Below are 20,784 nucleotides of genomic sequence, written 5' to 3'. Positions count from 1 at the left end.
TACAGCAGACTTCACTCTTTGTGTTGTACAGTTCTATGGGTTTTGACAAATGAATGGCCTCCTGTATCCACCATTAGAGTATCATACAGAGTAGTCTGACTGCCCTAAAAATCCCCTGTGTTCATACCTTCCTCACTCTCCTGAACCCATGGCAACCACTGGTATTTTTATTATCTCTAACATTTTGTGTTTTCCAGAATATCACAAAGTTAGAATCATACAGTGTGTAGTTTTTCAGGTTAGCTTTCACTTAGTAATATACATTTAACGTTCCTTCATGTATGTTTTTTTAAAAGACATAATTGATATGCTAAAAGTAGAGAGATAGAAAGTGCTCAATAAAACCAGAAAAGGCAGAAAAAGATCAGACAAACAAATAAACAATAAATAAAGAACCAGCTATTCAAAAAATAATTACAAATCTGGTAGATATTAAATCATCTATAAAATCAAACTTATTTTAAATGTGAAGGTCTAAATACACCAATGGTAGAGAAAGTGGATTAAAAAATACAAAACTCCACTATATGTTGTCTAAAATGAACCCACTTAAAATATAAAGACACAGATAGATTAAAAGTAAAGAGATGGAGAAAGGTATTTCAAGCTAACGGCAATCTAAAGAAAGTTGGAGTAGCTATATGAACTTCAGATGCAGCCAATATCAGAACAAGAACATTAATAAGGGATAAATAGAAACATTACATAATGACAAAAAGGTCAGTCCTCCAAAAAGACAACAATCCTTATTGTGTATGCACCTAACAGCAGAGCATCAAAATATACTGTCTTTTGATGAGTATATTTTAATTTTTTTTAGTTTTATTTTATTATGTTATGTTAGTCACCATACATTATATCATTAGTTTTTGATGTAGCGTTCCATGATTCATTGTTTGCGTATAACACCCAGTGCTCCATTCAATACGTGGAGTATATTTTAATTTTTATTAAATAAAAATATTGTTTTTATTATATTTATTATTAGCACCTACTGATTTTTGTGTAAGAAATATTTGCCTATCTCAATATCATGAATCAAGGTCATGTTTTTTCCAAGATTTTTTTTGTTTCAGCTATTATATTTAAGTCTATATCTCAAATCAATTTTTGTGGATTATGTAAGGTATGAATGAAGTTTCTTCATTTTTTAAATAATGATGATCAATTAAGTTGCTAAAGAATTTTGAGAATTCTTCCACAAAACTGCATGGGCACCTTTTTCTAAACTCAAGGGACTGTGTATCTGTGAGTTTATTTCTAGATTTTCTATTTTTGTTCTCATTTGTCTATTTAATACTTCACTGTCTTATTATTGAAATTATATAATAAGTTTTGAAATTTAACAACATAAGTTCTCCTACATATTTCTTCTTCAAAATTGCCTAGGCTACTCTAGGTCATTTGCATTCCAGGACAATTTTAATTTTAGGTTATCAATTTGTTACAAGAAGTAAGTTACTGAAACTTTGATAGGGATAGCACTGACTCCATATATGATATATAATACAAGGTATTTTATGTATATATACATATATATGTGGGGGAAGATAGACATAATACAGAGCCTATATCAATAGGCTGTGGGCCAGATACTCTGGTCAACTTCAACCCAATTTAATATATAGTATAACCAGATGAATGTTATATATGTACTTGAAAAGAATGCATATAATGGATATCTTGGGTATTGTGCTATACAAATATTATTGGGATTGATTTGGTTAATAGCATTGCCCAAATATTCTATATCTTTACTATTTGTCTTTCTGTTTTCTAATTACTGAAATTAGTATGTTAAAATATCCAAATATAGATATCCAAATGAACTTTATATTGATACAGCTGGTTTCATATATATATATATATATATATATATATATATATATATATATATATGTATGTACGCAGATTAGTATTCAGCCATATATTTCATTGTTCTGTCAGCTGAGAGGTTCTGAAAGCAACAACCCAATAGCAATAAGCATATCTAGCATTCAGATCTTGATTTCTAATGTCATTCTCCAGTAAAAGGAACCAGGCCTTCTTGAAAAACTGGCTGATTCTAGGACTAGAATAGGAAATATACAAGATGATTGTGGAGTATCTTGTTTCGCCAGAAATTAAGGAAATGCACACACGCAAAACACACAGCAAAGAGGGATGTGGCAAAAGGATGCAAGAGTTGACTGTAAGGGCTCCCAATGGGCAAGCCTGAAAAAACTGGAGCAGTGAAATACAGTGGTATTGGACCATAACCCAAAATATAAAACAAAAAAATCCAAGAGTCCAGACTGATATTAATAAATAATCATAAATAAGTAAACAGGAGAGAATAAAGAGGTCTCCCATGTAGAGCAATTCCAAATGATAACATGAAGATATCCCCCCTTCAAAGAGGTATAACTCCCACTCCTAAAATGTTGACAGAATATACTGTTCTAAATCTCCTAATTTCAATTATACGTATATAATTATATGCATTCAGCAATGACTAGCCAGATAGTCCTTAGTGAGTGGATGTCTATGTTGCTGAGCTCATGCATAACTTCCATTCCTGCCACCATGGCCCATTTTGTTCATGAGCCCATTAGGAAATGACAGGACTGGCTAAGGATAGAGAGACTGATATACACAGAACAAGTCATCCTATTCACTTGATTAAGATTCCAATCTGCTGAGGTCACCCTTTGGTGAACATTCACATGGGATATAAATACTTTCACGTTTTTTGCATATTCAGAGCGTTGTACCCAGATCTCTCTTTCCCAAATTTCTTTGTCAACAATTTTCCAATAAAGTTTCTTCCGAGTTCCTGAACGTCCAGCCAAACCATTAGTGACCGCTCATGAACTGGTATATAATCACAAATCTGGCCATTTTCTTTCCAAATAAGTGAACAACCAGGTGCACTGATTGAAGTTCTGTCCACTGAGAGGTTTATTCTTCACCACTGTCCTTCAAAAATGTCCCAGAAGGGGACTATAGTGCTACAGCTGTTCACTTTACAGTGATGCCTGAATATCATGCCGAATTATCTCTAAACCAGGCCCAAGACTCTTCTTTTTGTGTAAACTGATTGAAGGAACTCCTTATGAGGCCATAGGTGCAGGCTGGGAAAGAGAAGGCAGTGTAACATGAGTGGGGACCATGGGCATTTGGGCCACTTCTTCCTGTAACTTATGCTTTCAGGACATGAGCTGACCTGATAGCACCTGTTTTGATGACAGGATGCTGCTGTGCACTCAACTTTATGGCTCGTTGGGTCAGATAACATGCAGTTCGGTGATTGCTAGCATAGGCTACAGGGTAAGTTGGTGGCCCATGGTTAAATATTCAGTTTCTAAGGCCCAGGACCAGGCCCAGAGCTACTTCTCAAAAGGAGACTATATTCACAGAAGATAGCTGGTCTCTGCTCCAAAATCCTAAAGGCCTGCACTGCTATTCACCTATAAGAGCCTGTCAAAGGTTCCAAGCAGCATCTCCATCTGCCACTGACACTTCAAGCACCATTGGATCTGCTGGATTATATGGCCCAAGTGGTGGAACAGCTCCCACAGCAGCCCAGACCTATTGCAGAGGTTTCTCACGTGCTGGGTCCCACTTAAAACTAGCAGCTTTTCAGGTGTTTCAGTAAATGGGTAGAAAGAACATACCCAAATGAAAAATGTGCTACCTCTAGAATCCAAAGAGGACCACTAGGTATTGTGCCCTTTTTTTTGGTTGTAGGATGGGAGAGATGTAACAATTTATCTTTTACTACAGGATGGGTTCAGGATCCCACTGGGCCCACTATGAGACACACCTCAGATAAAACTCCATCGATCACCTGACTTCCACATACCTCTACTCTGGTTGGCAGATCACACTGATTTTTTGGGTCTCCTGGAATCGGTAACAATTCAGAGCTAGTGTCCAGTAATCCCCAAATGTCTGATTATTTCCTTTTTTTCCAGTACACAGTTACTTTGGTAGAAGGCATAGGTCCATTTGGGGAAGGCCAGGAGAAAGAATAAAAGACTAACAGTATGAATGTTTGAGCATGTACCGGGGACGTTCTTCAAGGGGACTTCAGCATGTCCTTCATTCAAAGGGTCTGCATCTGTAAACTGGCTCAAGTCTGGGGACAGACTAAGGAGTCATGATTCTGTTTTTATGGTTCAAGTTAGCCTTTTGTTTTCTTGACCTTAAACTTTTCTGCTTTTTACAGATCAAATGAGAATTTAGTAGAGTTCCTGTCTATCTATTGCACTTCTGGGAACACCATGATCAACTAGCCAATGTCGTAGGTCTGAGTGAGTCAGACTATTCTGACCACTGCTTTGACTCTACTGTCCTTTATGGTAATCCTGCTACCTTCCTTTGAGCAGTTGAGTGCTGCCACTTGGCCCCAGCCACTCTGGGATCCAGTTACTCCCACTACATTTAGGTATCCCAGTTCAGTGACTTCAGTTCCCATGGTAAGCTATGGCCTACAGAGAGGAGTGATCGCAAAGCTCTTCAATGATGCTGGGTTCCGACACAAATATATTTCTCCTAGTAGTGGTGAAAGATTTATTTTCTGAACCCTTTCAGTGTGGGTGTATATGTCTTAAAACATCACAGACATAACTTAAATTTTTAGCTTATTTTGCGTGTACATTTTTTTTCCAAATTTCTTAAAAACAAATAACTGTACCTGGCAAAACTATGATGGTGTTGATACTGTACAAAAATGATACTGTTGGAAAATAATAGCATTTCAAAACTATCTAGGATTTATTGTATTATCAGGGTTTTATTCAAGTTTAGAAGAGGCAGGTAAGTTACTTCCAGGGAGGGAGGACTACTTGGTACATTGAGAGCTAAAGAAAATAACTATATTTGAGTACTCATATTTCTCTAGGAATTCTATGTGGACTTTGTTCTATAATAGATAAGCAATATTTATAACATTACTACTTTATTTTGTTTTCATTGATCCTATAAAATTGCTGAGTTTTAGGTTCATATATAAGATGTTATTTATATTTAGGTTATGGTATAATAGATTTTACTATTGATTTCTATAAACTCTAAATGTATAATTTAAAATTAATAATGTACATGATAAAAAAAATTCCAGTATTTTGAGATAGTATTTTTTGTTGTTTTTTCTTAGCTTGCATCAGAAAAGAAGTATTGTGAATTTTCATTCTTAAAATGGAATTGTATAAATACCTGCTTTAAAATGTGTGATTTTTATGTAACATAATTCTCTTAAAATGGCATGTAAATGAACAGAATAAAGAGTATATATAAAATATCAGGGAAGGAATTAGAACAGTTAGGAATAAAATATAAACCTAAATTATAATGATTTTAATATATGAATGACTAAAATACTATCATTTTGTTGCAAGTATTTTATTTTTTAATTAAAATTCAATATTTTCAGACAACATACTTATTCTGAAAAGTCTTGTAAAATTCAGTATTTTCAGATAATGTACTTAATCTGAAAATCCATAACTAATTTAATTTCTCTCAGACCCCATATTCAGTGCCAGCAGCATAATTTTAATACTGAATTTTCCTTGAAATTTTTTAAATCAAATATAAAATCATTCAGAGAAAAGTATAGTGATTATGATTACCATTCTGGCTAAATATTTTTCCAGACTGCAAAGTACTTTAAATGAGGAGAGAATGTTTGAAAAGTGAATGGTTTCCACAGGTATTCGAATCTAAGTAAGATATAAAAACATATCTCCCACACCTAACACGGGCTGCAGCCTCCATAACCTGCAAGAAGGACGATCTCTTTCTGCTCCAGCAACAACACACTAACCACCACTTGCAGCCAATGAGAAACTGTCACAACCTCAAATTCTTGTTCTTGTCCAGTGGACTTCGGTTTAAAACAACTGTCCTCAATTTCCTCCTCAAACTTAATAAAAGCTGACTTTCTCTTTGTCTCCTCAGATTTGCCTATGGCTTGCCATAGTCTACTTGTCCTGAATTAGAGTTCCTCTGCTATTCCCAAATACATTCATTTTGGTAATAAAGTGGCTATTTTTTTAGGTTGACATATTATCATTATGTTAAATACATGGAAAACTGATAAGTACACAGAAAAAATTAAAAATAATTTTGATTCATGTGTATGTATGTAAAATTTCCATTGACATTTTTTCTCAAGTTTTAATTTAAATTCCAGTTTAGTTAACATGCAGTGTAATATTAGTTTCAGTTTTAGAATTTAGTGATTCAACACTTACATGAAACACCAGATGTTCATCACAACAAATGCCCTCCTTAATCCCTATAACCTATTTTATCTATATCCCCATCCACCTCCCCTCTGGTAACCATTAGTTAGTTCTTTATAGTTAAGTGTCTGTTTCTTGGCTTTCCTCTCTTTTCCCCCTTCTGTTCTTTTGTTTTATTTCTTAAATTCCACATATGAGTGAAATCATGTGGTACACCCCCCCACACACACATCTTCTTTATCCGTTTAGCAGTTGATGGACATTTGGGCTCTTCTCATAATTTGGCTATTGCAGATAATCCTGCTATAAACATCGGGGTGCATATATCCCTATGAATCAGTATTTTTGTATTCTTTGGGTACATACCTAGTAGTGCAATTGGTAGACCATAGGATAGTTCTATTTTTAACTTTTTGAGGAAACTTCATACTGTTTTCCAGAGTGGCTGCACCAGTTTGTATTCCCACCTATACTGCAAGAGGGTTCCCCTTTCTTCATATCCTCACCAACACCTGTTGTTTCTTGTATTGTTGATTTTACCCATTGTGACAGGTGTGAGGTGATATCTCATTGTAATTTTTGATTTGTATTTCCCTGATGATAAGCAATCTAGAGCATCTTTTCATGTGTCTATTAGCCATCTGTATGTCTTCTTTGGAAAAAATGTCTATTCATATCATCTGCCTATTTTTAAATTGGGTTATTTGGTTTTTGGGTGTTGAGTTTTATAAGTTCTTTATGTATTTTGGATATTAACCCTTTATCAGATATGGCATTTGCAAATATCTTTTCTCCCATTTCAAAGGTTGCCTTTTAGTTTTTTATTTTATTTTATTTTATTATGTTAGTCACCACACATTACATCATTCGTTTTTGATGTAGTGTTCCATGATTCATTGTTTGCGTATAACACCCAGTGCTCCATTCAATATGTGCCCTCCTTAATACCCATCACTGGGGTAACCCATCCCTCCACCCCCCTCCCCTCTAAAACCCTCACTTTGTTTCTCAGAGTCCATAGTCTCTCATGGTTCATCTCCCCCTCCAATTTTCCCCTCTTCATTTTTCTCTTCCTATTATCTTTTTTTTTTTTTTTTAACATATAATGTATTATTTGTTTCAAAGGTACAGGTCTGTGATTCATCAGTCTTACACAACTCACAGCGCTCACCATAGCACATACCCTCCCCAATGTCCATCACCCAGCCATACCATCCCTCCTACCCCCCACCACTCCAGCAACCCTCAGTTTGTTTCCTGAGATTAAGAATTCCTCATATCAGAGAGATCATATGATACTTGTCTTTTTCAGATTGACTTATTTCGCTTAGCATAATACCCTCTGGTTCCAACCACGTCATTGCAAATGGCAAGATTTCGTGTTTTTTGATGGTTGCCTTTTAGTTTTACTGATTGTTTCCTACACCATGCTGAAGCTTTTTAGTTTGATGAAGTCCCAATAGTTTACTTTTGCTTTTGTTTCCCTTGCCTCAGGAGACATATCTGGTAAGAAGCTGCTACGGCCAACATCAAAGAAGTTACTGCCTGTGTTCTCCTCTAGGATTTTTATGGTTTTAGTTTTTCATCCATTTTGAATTAAGTTTTATGTATGGTGTAAGAAAGTCATCCAGTTTCATTCTTCTGCATGTTGCTGTCCAGTTTTCTCAACACAATTTATTGAAGAGACTGTCTTTTTCCCATTGGATATTCTTGACTGCTTAGTTGAAGATTAATTGACCATATAGTTGCGTGTTCATTTCTGGTTTTTCTATTTTGTTCCATTGATATATGTGTTTGTTTTTGTGCCAGTACCATACTGTTTTGATTACTACAGCTTTGTAATATAATTTGAAATCTGGAATTGTGATACCTCCAGCTTTGCTTTTCTTTTTCAAGGCTGCTTTAGCTATTGGAGTCTTTTGTGGTTCCATACAAAGTTTAGGATGGTTTGCTCAAGCTCTGTGAAAAATGCTGTTGGTATTTTGATAGGGATTACATTAAATGTGTAGATTGCTTTGGATAGTATAGACATTTTAACAATATTTTTTCTTTCAATCTGTGAGCATGGAATGCCTTTCCATTTTTATGTCATCTTCAATGAAATCTTAGCAATTTAAAAGAAAAATACCAATCTTTCTCTTTTAGATTTTATGGTTTAGTGGGCATGGTAAGCAATTTCACCAAATGTGATGAATATCATGATAGGACACTGAAATGTGCTTTGTAATTACATAGCTGGCATATCTGTTCTAATCTAGAAACTCAGAGAAGTCATCCCTATTTTAAATGAGTTATGATAAATATTTAGTTAGGAAACAGAGCAGAGAAGGGGAAGAGTATTAAAGGGTAAAAGGAAAAAATGCAAACATCAAGTATGAAAGCTGAAACAGGCCCTCTGAAAATGAAGAAGATAGTACAAGGCAAAATAATACAATTGGTCTGTACAGAATGATAATGAAATGGGTAAAGGTGGCAGAGATGCCTCTGGAGACAAGGATGAGATTATGGAAGATGTATAAATAAGGTGATAGACTCCAAACAATTAGAAGAATAATAAAAATGAAGATTATTTTTAAAAGAAAACTATGTCCTTTTAATAGAATAGGTTTAGATTAAATACATACACAATGTGCCCAATATAACACAAAAATTTGCATGAAACTAACCCAGGTTTGTAAGATTTCATGTTTCTGTTGCACTGTAGCTTGTTGAAGATTTTTAAGCCAAGAGGTAACATGACCAGACTTTTAATGTAGAAAAATCACCTTCTTTAGAATGGAAAATTGTTTGGAGTAGAGCAATAGGGGAGGCAGACATCAATTAGGAGATTACTACAGTGGTCCGGATAAGACATGATGGAAGACAAAACCACAATGATAGCCATAGAGATGGAGACATATAGATGAGTGGGGAAGAGATTTCAGAGAAGAAAAGACTGCAAATGATTATTTTAGCATTGGGATTAAAAGTAAAGAGGAATACAATATGAATCCCAAGTTTGTTATTTTGGCTACCATAATAAAAAAAAAACAACACTATTTAAATAGTCAAATAATTCAAAGATGGAATGAGACATCAAAGAAATATGTGGAGCAGGATGTAATGGGAATTGTGAAGTATATGATGGAAGACAACAAAGCAGGGATAGGCTAGTTAAGACTCAAGTTTCAGAATAGTGTTAGATTTGAAAAAAATGTTAAGATTTTTTCCAATTCCTAAATTTCTGTGAATACATGATCTATTTGTCTGTTTTAAGTACTCGGCGGACAGCCTTCTACATTAAGAAGTCTACTTTTAAGATCGTTATGTATCAGAAGAAAGATAATTTATGAAAAAAAATATATATATGGCCAGTGGAAAAGCCCTGTGTTTTTAATATCACTTGGGATTTTAAATAAGCCTATAGATATGTCCACTTCCAAAAAAATGAGACCACCATGTTTGAAAGTGTACATTCCCAAAGTCATATAGAGAAGAATCTTTGAAATTAAAATTAAAATTCTCTCTCTCTGTTTGGTTTCTCCGAAAACAGGGCCTCTGAATCTATAAACAATATCATACTGAAGGGAGGTAAAATCAGTTTACAATTATGGTATATATTCTAAACTTATCATCAAAAGTTCAAAATGTCTCACATCATCTCTTTGAGTTGAATGACGTTAAATGTATTCAGGAGTATATCTACCCAAGTTCTAGATTTATGGATCTTTTTTTCTTGTTTATGTACTAGAGGTTTAAATCTTTGAACCATTCAAAACTTTGTTTCAAAAGATATATTCATTTTTATCATACTTTAAATTTAACCCCTTATGATGTGTAAATATATTTAAAATTTTTGAGAATGATAAAACTGAAATTCTTAGTATTCTTACACTGAAAATTAAGATAATCATTGTAATCATTGTTTCAGTGATGTTATGTGGAGATGAATTGCTATGTGCCAAAATTTTTTTCTGTAATAACAATGCATGTATTTATAGAAATTTTCTTTTCTGCCTCTCTGAAGCTTCACACTGACCAAGATAAAGGAGATGGAAATTTAAAATACATATTAACAGGAGATGGGGCTGGCAGTCTATTCGTTATAGATGAAAATACAGGAGATATTCATGCTGCAAAGAAATTAGACCGAGAAGAAAAATCCCTATACATTCTTCGTGCCAAGGCTATAGACAGAAAGACCGGGCGGCAGGTGGAACCTGAATCTGAATTTATTATTAAAATCCATGATATCAATGACAATGAACCAAAATTCACAAAAGACTTATACACTGCCAGTGTTCCTGAAATGTCGGGAGTCGGTAGGTATATGCTAATCCATGTAAACTTAATATCTTTGTTTGTTTGCTAAGGTGATTATTATGGACATACAGTTACCATATGTAGCCCCTTTCAAGATAAGAATTATATATAACTGAGGTACTCAATAAATATGTTGATTAAAAAAAAAGAATTATATATAACTGAAAACTACTATTTAGTTTTAACTATGTCACTTCTAATTATTTTCAATTTTATATATTTTAATGATTCCTGTTGTGTTGTAACTTATACCTAAAATGGTATCTAAAAATATTATCTAAAAATATGATGACTGAGAACAGTTATTCCATTTCATTTCAACCAACATTTTCACCTCTACTCAACTGCTATTCAAATGGCAGTCAAGCTGAATGTATTTTTGCCTGAAATAGAAAAGGGATATCAAAGAGTGTCAGCAGTTTTGGGGCGCCTGGGTGGCTCAGTCGTTAAGCATCTGCCTTCGGCTCAGGTCATGATCCCAGGGTCCCGGGATCGAGTCCCACATTGGGCTCCCTGCTCCGCGGGAGGCCTGCTTCTCCCTCTCCCACTCCCCCTGCTTGTGTTCCCTCTCTCACTGTCTCTCTCTCTGTTGAAAAATAAATAAAATCTTAAAAAAAAAAAAAAAGAGTGTCAGCAGTTTTGGACAGTTTTGGACAGTTTTGCTTGCATAATTTTGCATAACAACTAATGCTTGCATCTGACAAATTTCTTTTGATCATCTCATTTGATCATTGAAACAACTTTATGTGGAAGGTATGGGAAATAGAACTTTAAATCCCCATTCTGTTAATTAGGAACCCAGGATTCTGAAAGATTAAGCAACTGAATTAAGATCAAAAAACCTGGTAGCATAATAACAATATTCCAAGTCTTTTAATGTTATTTTAGCGCTGTTCCACTACCGAATAATAGTTTATTATGCAAACTGAAAATAATTGTTTCATTTTAAAGGCTGCTTACAATTTTAAATATCATCTGTTTTTATGCCACTTTTACCTGCATGTGTAAGTTTGGATTTGTTAATGAGATAAGAGCTGATTATTATTAAGCCATAACATATTAAGAAAGAAGTGATATAAACTTACTGTAATAACCAAAATCTGCAACCAATTTTCAAAATTTGATACTACTTAGTTGAATATTATTTCAAAATCAGTTTTCAGTGATTAACTTTGAAATTATTACAATTAATACATGTTTCAGTCTAAAATGGTTTCTTTATGAGGAAAAGCAAACATATCCACCTTTACTGAGTGAATGATACAAAATGTTTCTTAACTATGTGTGTCATCTAGCCAGAAAAACCAGGTGTTTGTAAAGAATTTATTTCCTCTCACCTCAATTGGAATCTCATCCACCTGAGAAAAGTGCAGTTCAACTGCCTTTTCAGGTATTCATTCCAATTATATGAAAGGGAGTTATCAAATCAGACAGGAGTCCTATGAAATCAGAAAGCCTAGGATGAAATATGAGTGGTTGTGGTTTCTTCAACATTTTAAAATTTCTGCTAGCTCGGTATAGTTCCGTGGAAAGTAATGGGTCGACCAGTGGGCTAAGGTAGATATATATCATGATCTCCTTATGGGCTTATATTTGAGATGAAGGTACATCTAAAATTATACTCTCCATTTCAACTTCCTATTGATGAGCATTCTAAATTAGTTTGGTTTTCTGGTTAACACACTTTAACCTTTATAAAACATTATTGTTTATTCTGCATGTATGTTAATTTCCCAGATATTTTTTAAAAGATTTTATTTACTTATTTATTAGAGAGAGAGAGAGAGAGTGCGAACAGGGGGAGGAGCAGAGAGGAAGAGGAAAAGAATCCCAAGCAGACTCTGCACTGAGGGGTTGGGCTGGATCTCATGACCCTGAGATGATCACCTGAGCCAAAACCAAGAGTTGGATGCTTAACTGACTGAGCCACCCAGGCACCCCTATTTTGTCAGATATTTTGACACTTAATAGTACAAAAACTTCCATTTATCTTTCTGGAAATAGATTTGATATACCTACAGGAATAAAAAGTATAATTTGGGTGACAGGTATTTGAATATGACACATTTTAATAACTGATTTATATTTGAGTAACTTTTAAATTTTTCAAATTACCTCTTTTTAAAAATCAGAATACTTACCAGACTATTAATATTGAAATTCAAATAACCTGTATTTTCCCCATACTATCTTGTGCTGTTTAACATCTACATAATTCAAATATATTCTATATCAGTTTTATTAATATTTATCAAGTATGTAATAAGATCAGCACTAGAATAAGCACTTGACTATTTTATTAAAAATAAAAGACTTCACTTGTTCAATACCCATTATAAAATACAGAATATATAAGTTTATACATGGAAGAAGGCTTGCAGATTATCTTGTCCAAAAAGTCCTTCCTGTAAGGCAATCTATATTCCATTTATATAAACTTTAAATTGTGGGCAGTACAATTTCTAGTTATCGCAGGCCTTAAAAATGAGAATTTAGGTCATTGTCAATTGCACTGTCTATATGCCTACAATTCCAACAAAACTGAAAAAAGAAGAAACATATAGCTGGTAGCTGTATTGCTATGGTTGCAGCTTTTCATATTAATAAAAGAAGATTTAAAAACTACCAATAAATCTTGGGGCACCTGGGGGGCCTAGGCATTTAGGTGTTGACTCTTGGTTTTGGTTCAGGTCATGATCTCAGGGTCCTGGGTTGGAGCCCTGTGATGGGCTCTGCACTCAGCTCGGAGTCTGTTCAAGATTTTCTCTCTCTCTCAACTAAATAAATAAATAAAACCTTAATAATAAATACAAACTACAGGTAAATCTTGATCCTATATATGGACGACAGTTATTATTACTACTAAGATTGACATCACCGAATTAATTGCTTCCTATTTGACCCACAGATAGACTTTGTATGTGTGACTATTTTTTAGTATAAATGTACATATTATATGCAAACACACACATACACGGAAGACACCACATTACACTTCTTCTAATAAATAAGTATAAATAAGCCCAAAAGAGTTAAACTGACTTGCCACAAAACACATTATTTATTACTTTACTAGTTATAGAAAGAAAAAAAATGTTAATAAAAGCAGGGAAAACTGGATAATTTTAATGCCTTAGTATTTTCCCCCACTGCAAAATAGTTGTGCTTATTATGGAAAACTTCTAATTTTATTAGAGTCTTAGTAACTCCTCAAAAGCAGCATTTTTCTTTTTTTATTTAAATTCAATTAGCCAACATATAATACATCATTAGTTTTTGATGTAGTGTTCATTGATTCATTAGTTGCGTGTAACACCCAGTGCTCATCACATCACGTGTCCTCCTTAATGCCCATCACCCTGTTATTTACCCCATAGTATTTTTCTTATTTTATTCTTTTAATTCAAAGCCCTTCTCAATAAAATTAAATCCAAATAACAGGAAGGGGAGTGACTGCATTTTACATTAAGATTTTAGATCTATTAGTGTATAAAATATCTAAATAAAAAGTCCATGCATTTTATATTTTGAAATTATATTGTTTTTTTTTTGTTGTTGTATGTAACTCTAAAGGAAAATTAATATTAACTCAGTATAATTTTATAGTTGTGATTGTCTGTTTTTACCTACACAGATCATCAATTAGAGAAAAACTAAAGGGTGATACTTGGGAACTTTTTCAAGCTATGTGTAACCTACATACTAAGAGTTAAAGCCCATACATAATCAAATAATAAAGAATGCTTCTATAAATTAAGTAATGCACAATGATTTAATTCTAATATTATTTTCATTAGTGATTTTCATTTAAACCAGAGCTTAAAAAAAAAAAAAACTGTTAACTTTGGAGGTAAAGTCTTATGAAATAAAACGAAATTTCTTTATTATTATCCTACCCTTCTCCCCAATAATATCCTCCAATGTTCTCCTTCATACTGTCCCCTTTTCCCTGTTTATTTTTGCCTTAATTGTCTCTTTTTCTCTCTCAGCAGCTCCTCTCCTTGTTTTATCCCTCTGCCCATGCTTCTTTCTGTCAAAACCATATGCCATATTCCATTGTGTTTCTCAGAATCACAAGCTTCTCTCCTTTTCAAAAGTTAAAATCAAATGACTCCAGTTGTTGAAATCTGAAATGCATTAGCATCTTCTCATCAGAACACATAATCTGGATAATATATAAGGATATATAATGAAGGAAAATGGGATACACTGATTTAAATATTTATGGCAGATCCCAACTTTTTATATTTTTTTTACTTTTTGTGTTCATTAAACTTTGATTAAAGATTATCTATCACTTTTCTATATTTGCATGCATTCATCTTCATCTAAGCAAAATCCTTTACTGTGTAAATTTGCGGGGTTTACTTTCTCTCGGACTGGGTATTTCGCCAAACCAGTCTCTCAAAAACTTATCCAGTTCCCCTCCCACATCATCTCCTCAACAAGAAATCCCTCTGTAGTTTTCACAGATTACACACAGAACTCACTAATGAATCCTTTATGACTTAATCCAAGCCCTTCTTAGGGTTCACTGCCTGTGGATTCAATAATGTGTCTAATCATAGCCACAATGCCAAACAAGCCATTTAATGAAGTAGTTAGAACAGTGCTCCTTTCCTCAGACTAGCTAGGTTGAATCCTACCTCTATCACCTACTAGATGTGGGGCCATGAGCAACCTCTCTATGTCTCAAGGCCTTCATCTCATGCTTCTCATGAGGATAAAGTACTCATGTAAATTAAAGGCTGAATATACTGCCTAGTCTACCTTAATCATTCTGTAAATGTTCATTCTCATTATGACATTCTGCTAGAAACTCTGTTGGGCTTCAAAGGTAAACTGTTGAATAAAACCAGACATGGCCTCTGCCTTTGGAGAATTTACATCACACAGGACAAAGCCTACAAATAACAAATATAATAAATTTGTCATTCAGGCTTCACTATAGTTAGTTTTTTAATCTTTGTTAATATAAAAATAAAATACTTATTTTAAATTATTTGAGAACAAATGAAAATTATAAATATTTCAGAAAATTCAGAGGGGTATAAAAATCACAATCTTTTAATCCATCTTTATAAGCACACAATTATAAAATCAGTACAAAAAACACAGTAACTACTTTCTAATTTTATTATTAAATATAAACTGCAATAAGTTTATGAAAAAAATACAACCTATGAAATAAATGCAACTACCCATTCCTTAAAGTCCATCACACTAGGTACTTCTCTTTTTTCATTCTACCATTATAAATATCATAATAATATGCTGTCAGTGGTCATCAGTGTTTAACACCATTCCTAATCATTACCATGATTCTAAAAGAAGGGATAGTACTAGTACTATATGAGTGTATATAACATTTTAGTCACATTACAAGATTTTTATTCTTTAGATTAAATTATTTGTCTTTTTTAGGTCAAGTATTTTTGGATATATTCTAAGATCACATACCCACAATAAAAAGCAAACAATAGAAAACAGATTTAACAACAAAGTATATTATTAAAAGTGTCAAAAGGTATAGAGGAATATTTTTACCTGTTTTCATTATGAAATGATATTCACAGTAAAAGAAAAATGCAACTGGTAGCAAAATACATGTCATGAAATTGATGAATTAACTACTTGTATTTAGCATATTGGTTACACTGAATAATTCATATTTCAAATAATCCTCAACTATGAAAACAATTCTTATTCTAACTAACGTATGTTCACATAGGTTAAATAAATTCAATATAAATCAGAAAACCACTTTAGTTTAACTTCTAAACATTATTATGGGGAGGTGGAGATCACTTTATTATTTTTGCTTTGGCAAGGATGTGAGTGGGTGTTTTTTAAATGACAAAGGAGAACACCTCGGATCCATGGAGTAAGTCACAGCGTGTCCTCACACAGGATGTACCAAGTATCGATTCTAGGCCTGAAGAGAAAGAGCTCAAGTTCTCGTATGTTAATTAATTTTGAAAAAAACATAAAAAAGACTACTGCTAAATTCAGGTGTTAGTATTCAGATACACTGATGGAAAATGAGCTGTTAATTTAATCTTAAAGTACAATTAATTAATTTTTAGGATTCGCATAAACATATACATGCAAATTTTGAGAAACATTCACTACAAGTCAATGAGACAAATTCTGAGTGTGTAACATATGGGGTATTAAAGTAGGTGACAGGGCCAAGATGGAACTTACCCTGTCCTAAGGAATTTTAAAATCTATGTAAGAATCAGTCAAACTTTGGAAAATTATATGTAGTATACTAGAAAATGTCATACAAACTCATTTTGCCCAAGGGATACATAGTAGGTTTTAGTTAATAGTAGTTTTATAACCATGCTTTCAATCTTTATAATTAGTGAAATATCAGAAAAGCCCATTAATACACTACATTATGTTAAGCTCCTGAAACTAGCCCTTTTAAAATTCTTTTGTCATTTAAAGATAATTTGTGATAAAGTTAAAAGAAAATGGTTTACATTTTATAGAATAAAATTAAACAGAGAGGGGTGTTAAATTACAGTATTGCATGTAACAGAACTATATTCGTTCTTAACTTTTGGAGGAAATATCTGTGATTTCATTATGTGCAGCAAATAATAGGTAGCATATCAGTAAATATAATCATATATGACTTTGATAACTACATTTTAAAGGGAGACACAGATGTTTAATAATCATTTATATCTTAAACACACACAAAATTATAGGTCAATTTTATGTCATTTTGTTTTTTATAAAAATAGGGCCCCTCTATTTTTTATTCTATTTACAATATACAGTTAATCTACCAGAGCAAAAAGCAGCCTGGGTCTTACCAATGCTGGTTTTATCTTTGAATACACATTTCCAGTTAGCAATAAATGCATTAATTGAAAATTGCGTGTGCATTGTATTCAGTGAAAAATTGTTCCTTTCCATATTGTTGATCAAAAAAATGCAGTGCGTTTGTCTCATTATGTTCATTTTTACGATAAAATAGGTTGCTGATTTTTTTTCAGAGAGCTCGAACCATAAAATTAAGGGATATTTAAATTTAAAGAAAGGAATGAAAAAGATAAGTGTTGTGTTTTTTTTTGAGGCAACATCATTTAAACAAATTTCTTTAAACATATACCATTGTCTAAGACACCACACGCCTTGTGGTAATTTTTCAGAAAGACAGTTTTCGAAGTTAGAAGTATTTAAGTGTCTGTGTTTGGGTGGGGACTCATGTAGGGACATCTGTTATACAAGTGACCGCAACAGATGCAGATGATGCCAACTACGGAAACAGTGCCAAAGTGGTCTACAGCATATTACAAGGACAGCCATATTTTTCAGTGGACCCAGAATCAGGTAATAACATTTAAGACTTGGTCTCTTTCTCATGTTGTAATACATCTGGATGCACAAATATAGATTTTTCTGTAGTTTAAAAGCTATTGATTCAGTATCATGCTTTCACTTATTCCCTACAGGTGTTCCATGGAAATAAAAGCAAATTTCATATTATTTAAATAGATTATTTGAACTGTTAGCTTGTGAGACTATTATTTATTATTTTATTATAAATTCATGACACCAAATACAACATTTCAGAGATTTAGCACTTTATGTGTCATAGGAAATACTCAAAACCTAAAGAATGTGACAATCATCAAAATCAAGCAAGCTTATTAATCTGAAGATTTCTGAATGAAGTTAATTTTTTTAATCAAAAAGATAATTAAATTGATTTAGCTAAACTCATTCCCTGTACAATAGCCTGTGGAAGAATGCTGGAAATGGCCAGCAATCCCTGTCCCTATGGATGAAAGATGACTCCAAACTTTGCCGTGAAAGAGAGGAGAAGACAAGGGGGTCAAAGCTCCGAGACGAAGACCCTTTGCTCTTCTTTGCTCCCGCTTTTATTGGTCCTTCAGGATAATCACAAATCCTTATCACTGCTTCTCAAGCACGTGATGTGTGACAAGGGGGTCTTACGGAAACTGGGAGGATTTATGGGAAAGATAAGATATGCTAATCTGCGTGTTCTGCTAAACATAGCCTAGGGGACAATGCATACATCTCTTAGAACACAGGGCAGCTGTTTGGGTTAAGAGAGCTTCGGGGAAGGTAACTCCCCACTGCATTCCAATGACAGAGGGGTCATGCGGGCCTCGGCATTCCAAGGCCTACGCCCTTCTCTGAAACCCTCCCTGCCCTTAGCGGCCTCTGTGTAACATTTTAGCAAGTGAGGTATTATGGCTGATTTCATGCTCTACTGAACCCCGACAGAAGAATTCTTTCTGTTCTGTCCATTACAATTTAATGTTTATGGATTTCATACATTTAGGTACACCAACTTTTTATCTGTTTGTTATGATGAACTTCTGTAAAATAGATCTTGCATAAGTTAATCTTAAAACTCAGTGATTAAATTGTAAACTATTTGTCTACTTTTTCTAAAAGGCATAATAAAAACTGCACTACCAGACATGAGCAGAGAAAATAGAGAGCAGTACCAAGTGGTTATACAAGCCAAAGACATGGGCGGCCAGATGGGAGGCCTTTCTGGAACCACCACAGTAAACATCACTCTGACGGATGTCAACAACAACCCTCCTCGATTTCCCCAGAGTAAGGAAGGTTTTATTGATCTCATGTCCGAAGCCTTCTCCTACACCACTACAAACAGAGGCTAATATTTGTACTAGTATTTTCACAATTAGTTTATGAAGAAAGGCAAATCCACAACCTGTCCCCCTGACAAAATATCACAATTTCCATAAATTGATTTCCCAATATTCACTATGATCATCTCACTCTTTTTCTTATCTCTTTCATGGTTCACAGAGTGGACTCTCAATTCTGACTGCCTAATTTCAAATCCATGTCTGTCACTTGTCTGAACTCAGCTATCTTGTCCGTATATAAGAATAATACTCCCTTATTTATTTTTTTATTAATTTCAATTATTTCAATCGATTCTAAAACACACACTAGATGTTTTAAAGTCTCTGAAATCAGATACTGTATTAAAATCAATGCAAGTTGGGTTTAACTGGCAGCACTCGTTCTTCCTAATGGCCCATAGAGTTATGGTATATCTTAGTTCTGATGGCATCTGAGACGTGTTAAAGTTTGCTAATACCTGTTACCTACTTATAAAGATTAAATTAGTCAATACCTTTTTAGTTATCACCATTTTAGGCATGTATGTTAAACCATGGATGCTTTGCATGTGATGAGTTCCTATAAAAACAGATTCTAACCCTTTGCTGCAGATGTTTCCTTTCCGCAGTGAATAAAAATATAAAGGGCCCTATTTTGAAATATTCAATTAAGGGGTCTCAAATTTAAATTTATGATATTGAATCCAATACATTAGAGCATTTTCCAAACTAGTCAAATTTAAAATATTTGATGATTCAACTTTGGATGTTTAACTTATACATCTGATAAATGTTTTTAAAAAGTTTGCTGAGAATATAAATAATAAGTTTAATTAACATAAATCTAAACTTTGCACTCAGTTTCCTTAAATATAAACTGAAAGAGTATGACTTGAATTCTCAAATGGTTTGCCACTCTATAATTCCATGATCTATTATAATCTTAGCAAAAGGTTTAGAACTATAATAGCAGTAATAATAAAAATATTTAAGAATTAGCCATGGAGTAAACATACTAAAGACATAATTTCATGTAATTCTCATAAAAAAACTAATTCCTGTCATTATCACCCTATTCTTATAGACATAGAAATCAAGGGTTAGAGAATTTAACTTGCCCAGTGATGAGCATTCCAATCTAGGCAGTTGGACTTAGAAGTCCTTCTTAATCACCAAGCAAATTGGAAAGAGTATAGATTTTGAAGTCAGAAAGACTTAGTTATTCACCCTGCATTTCTCAATTTCATAGGATGATTTCCCTGTGCCCCATCCCTGAAGATCATGTATCTACTACCTTGGTCTTATGAGGACTAGTGTTAGAATTAAATAAATTAATATTGAGAGCCTTTGGCCTTATACAGAGTTCAGCACATATTAAATGTTTAAAAACACTTCTAACTTTCATTAATTCTTTTTGTAACTTTTTCCTATTGTCTCTTGAATAATAGTCACAAATTAAAATCCTTTCAAGGACAGCACAGTGCAATATAATGATTGAAAACTTCAGGAAATAGAAACATTCATATCCCACTTAAAGGCATTAATTAAGAAGCAAAAAAGGAAGGAAGGAAGGAAGGAAGGAAGGAAGGAAGGAAGGAAGGAAG

The 20,784-nt window shown here is 33.5% G+C and overlaps 1 protein-coding gene across 3 annotated transcripts in view; it reads left to right on the top strand.

The window, feature by feature from the left end:
* Positions 1-20,784, top strand: part of CDH9 (cadherin 9) — an 82,695-nt gene that overhangs the window by 36,436 nt on the left and 25,475 nt on the right. For 2 of the 3 annotated variants that reach the window (XM_034998807.1, XM_034998808.1), the window contains exons 2-4: positions 10,237-10,531; positions 17,763-17,882; positions 18,978-19,145. In XM_034998807.1, the coding sequence (XP_034854698.1) occupies positions 10,237-10,531; positions 17,763-17,882; positions 18,978-19,145 (583 nt within the window). The remainder of the gene's footprint in view (positions 1-10,236; positions 10,532-17,762; positions 17,883-18,977; positions 19,146-20,784) is intronic. The other variant, XM_034998809.1, reaches the window with a different exon arrangement.

Source organism: Mirounga leonina, unplaced genomic scaffold, assembly GCF_011800145.1.
Source record: "Mirounga leonina isolate KUSES-001 unplaced genomic scaffold, KU_Mleo_1.0 Mir_95, whole genome shotgun sequence".
In the NCBI taxonomy this organism is placed as follows: domain Eukaryota; kingdom Metazoa; phylum Chordata; class Mammalia; order Carnivora; family Phocidae; genus Mirounga; species Mirounga leonina.
The sequence above is the reverse complement of the archived record's forward strand: the minus strand, read 5'-3'. Positions and strand labels throughout refer to the sequence as shown.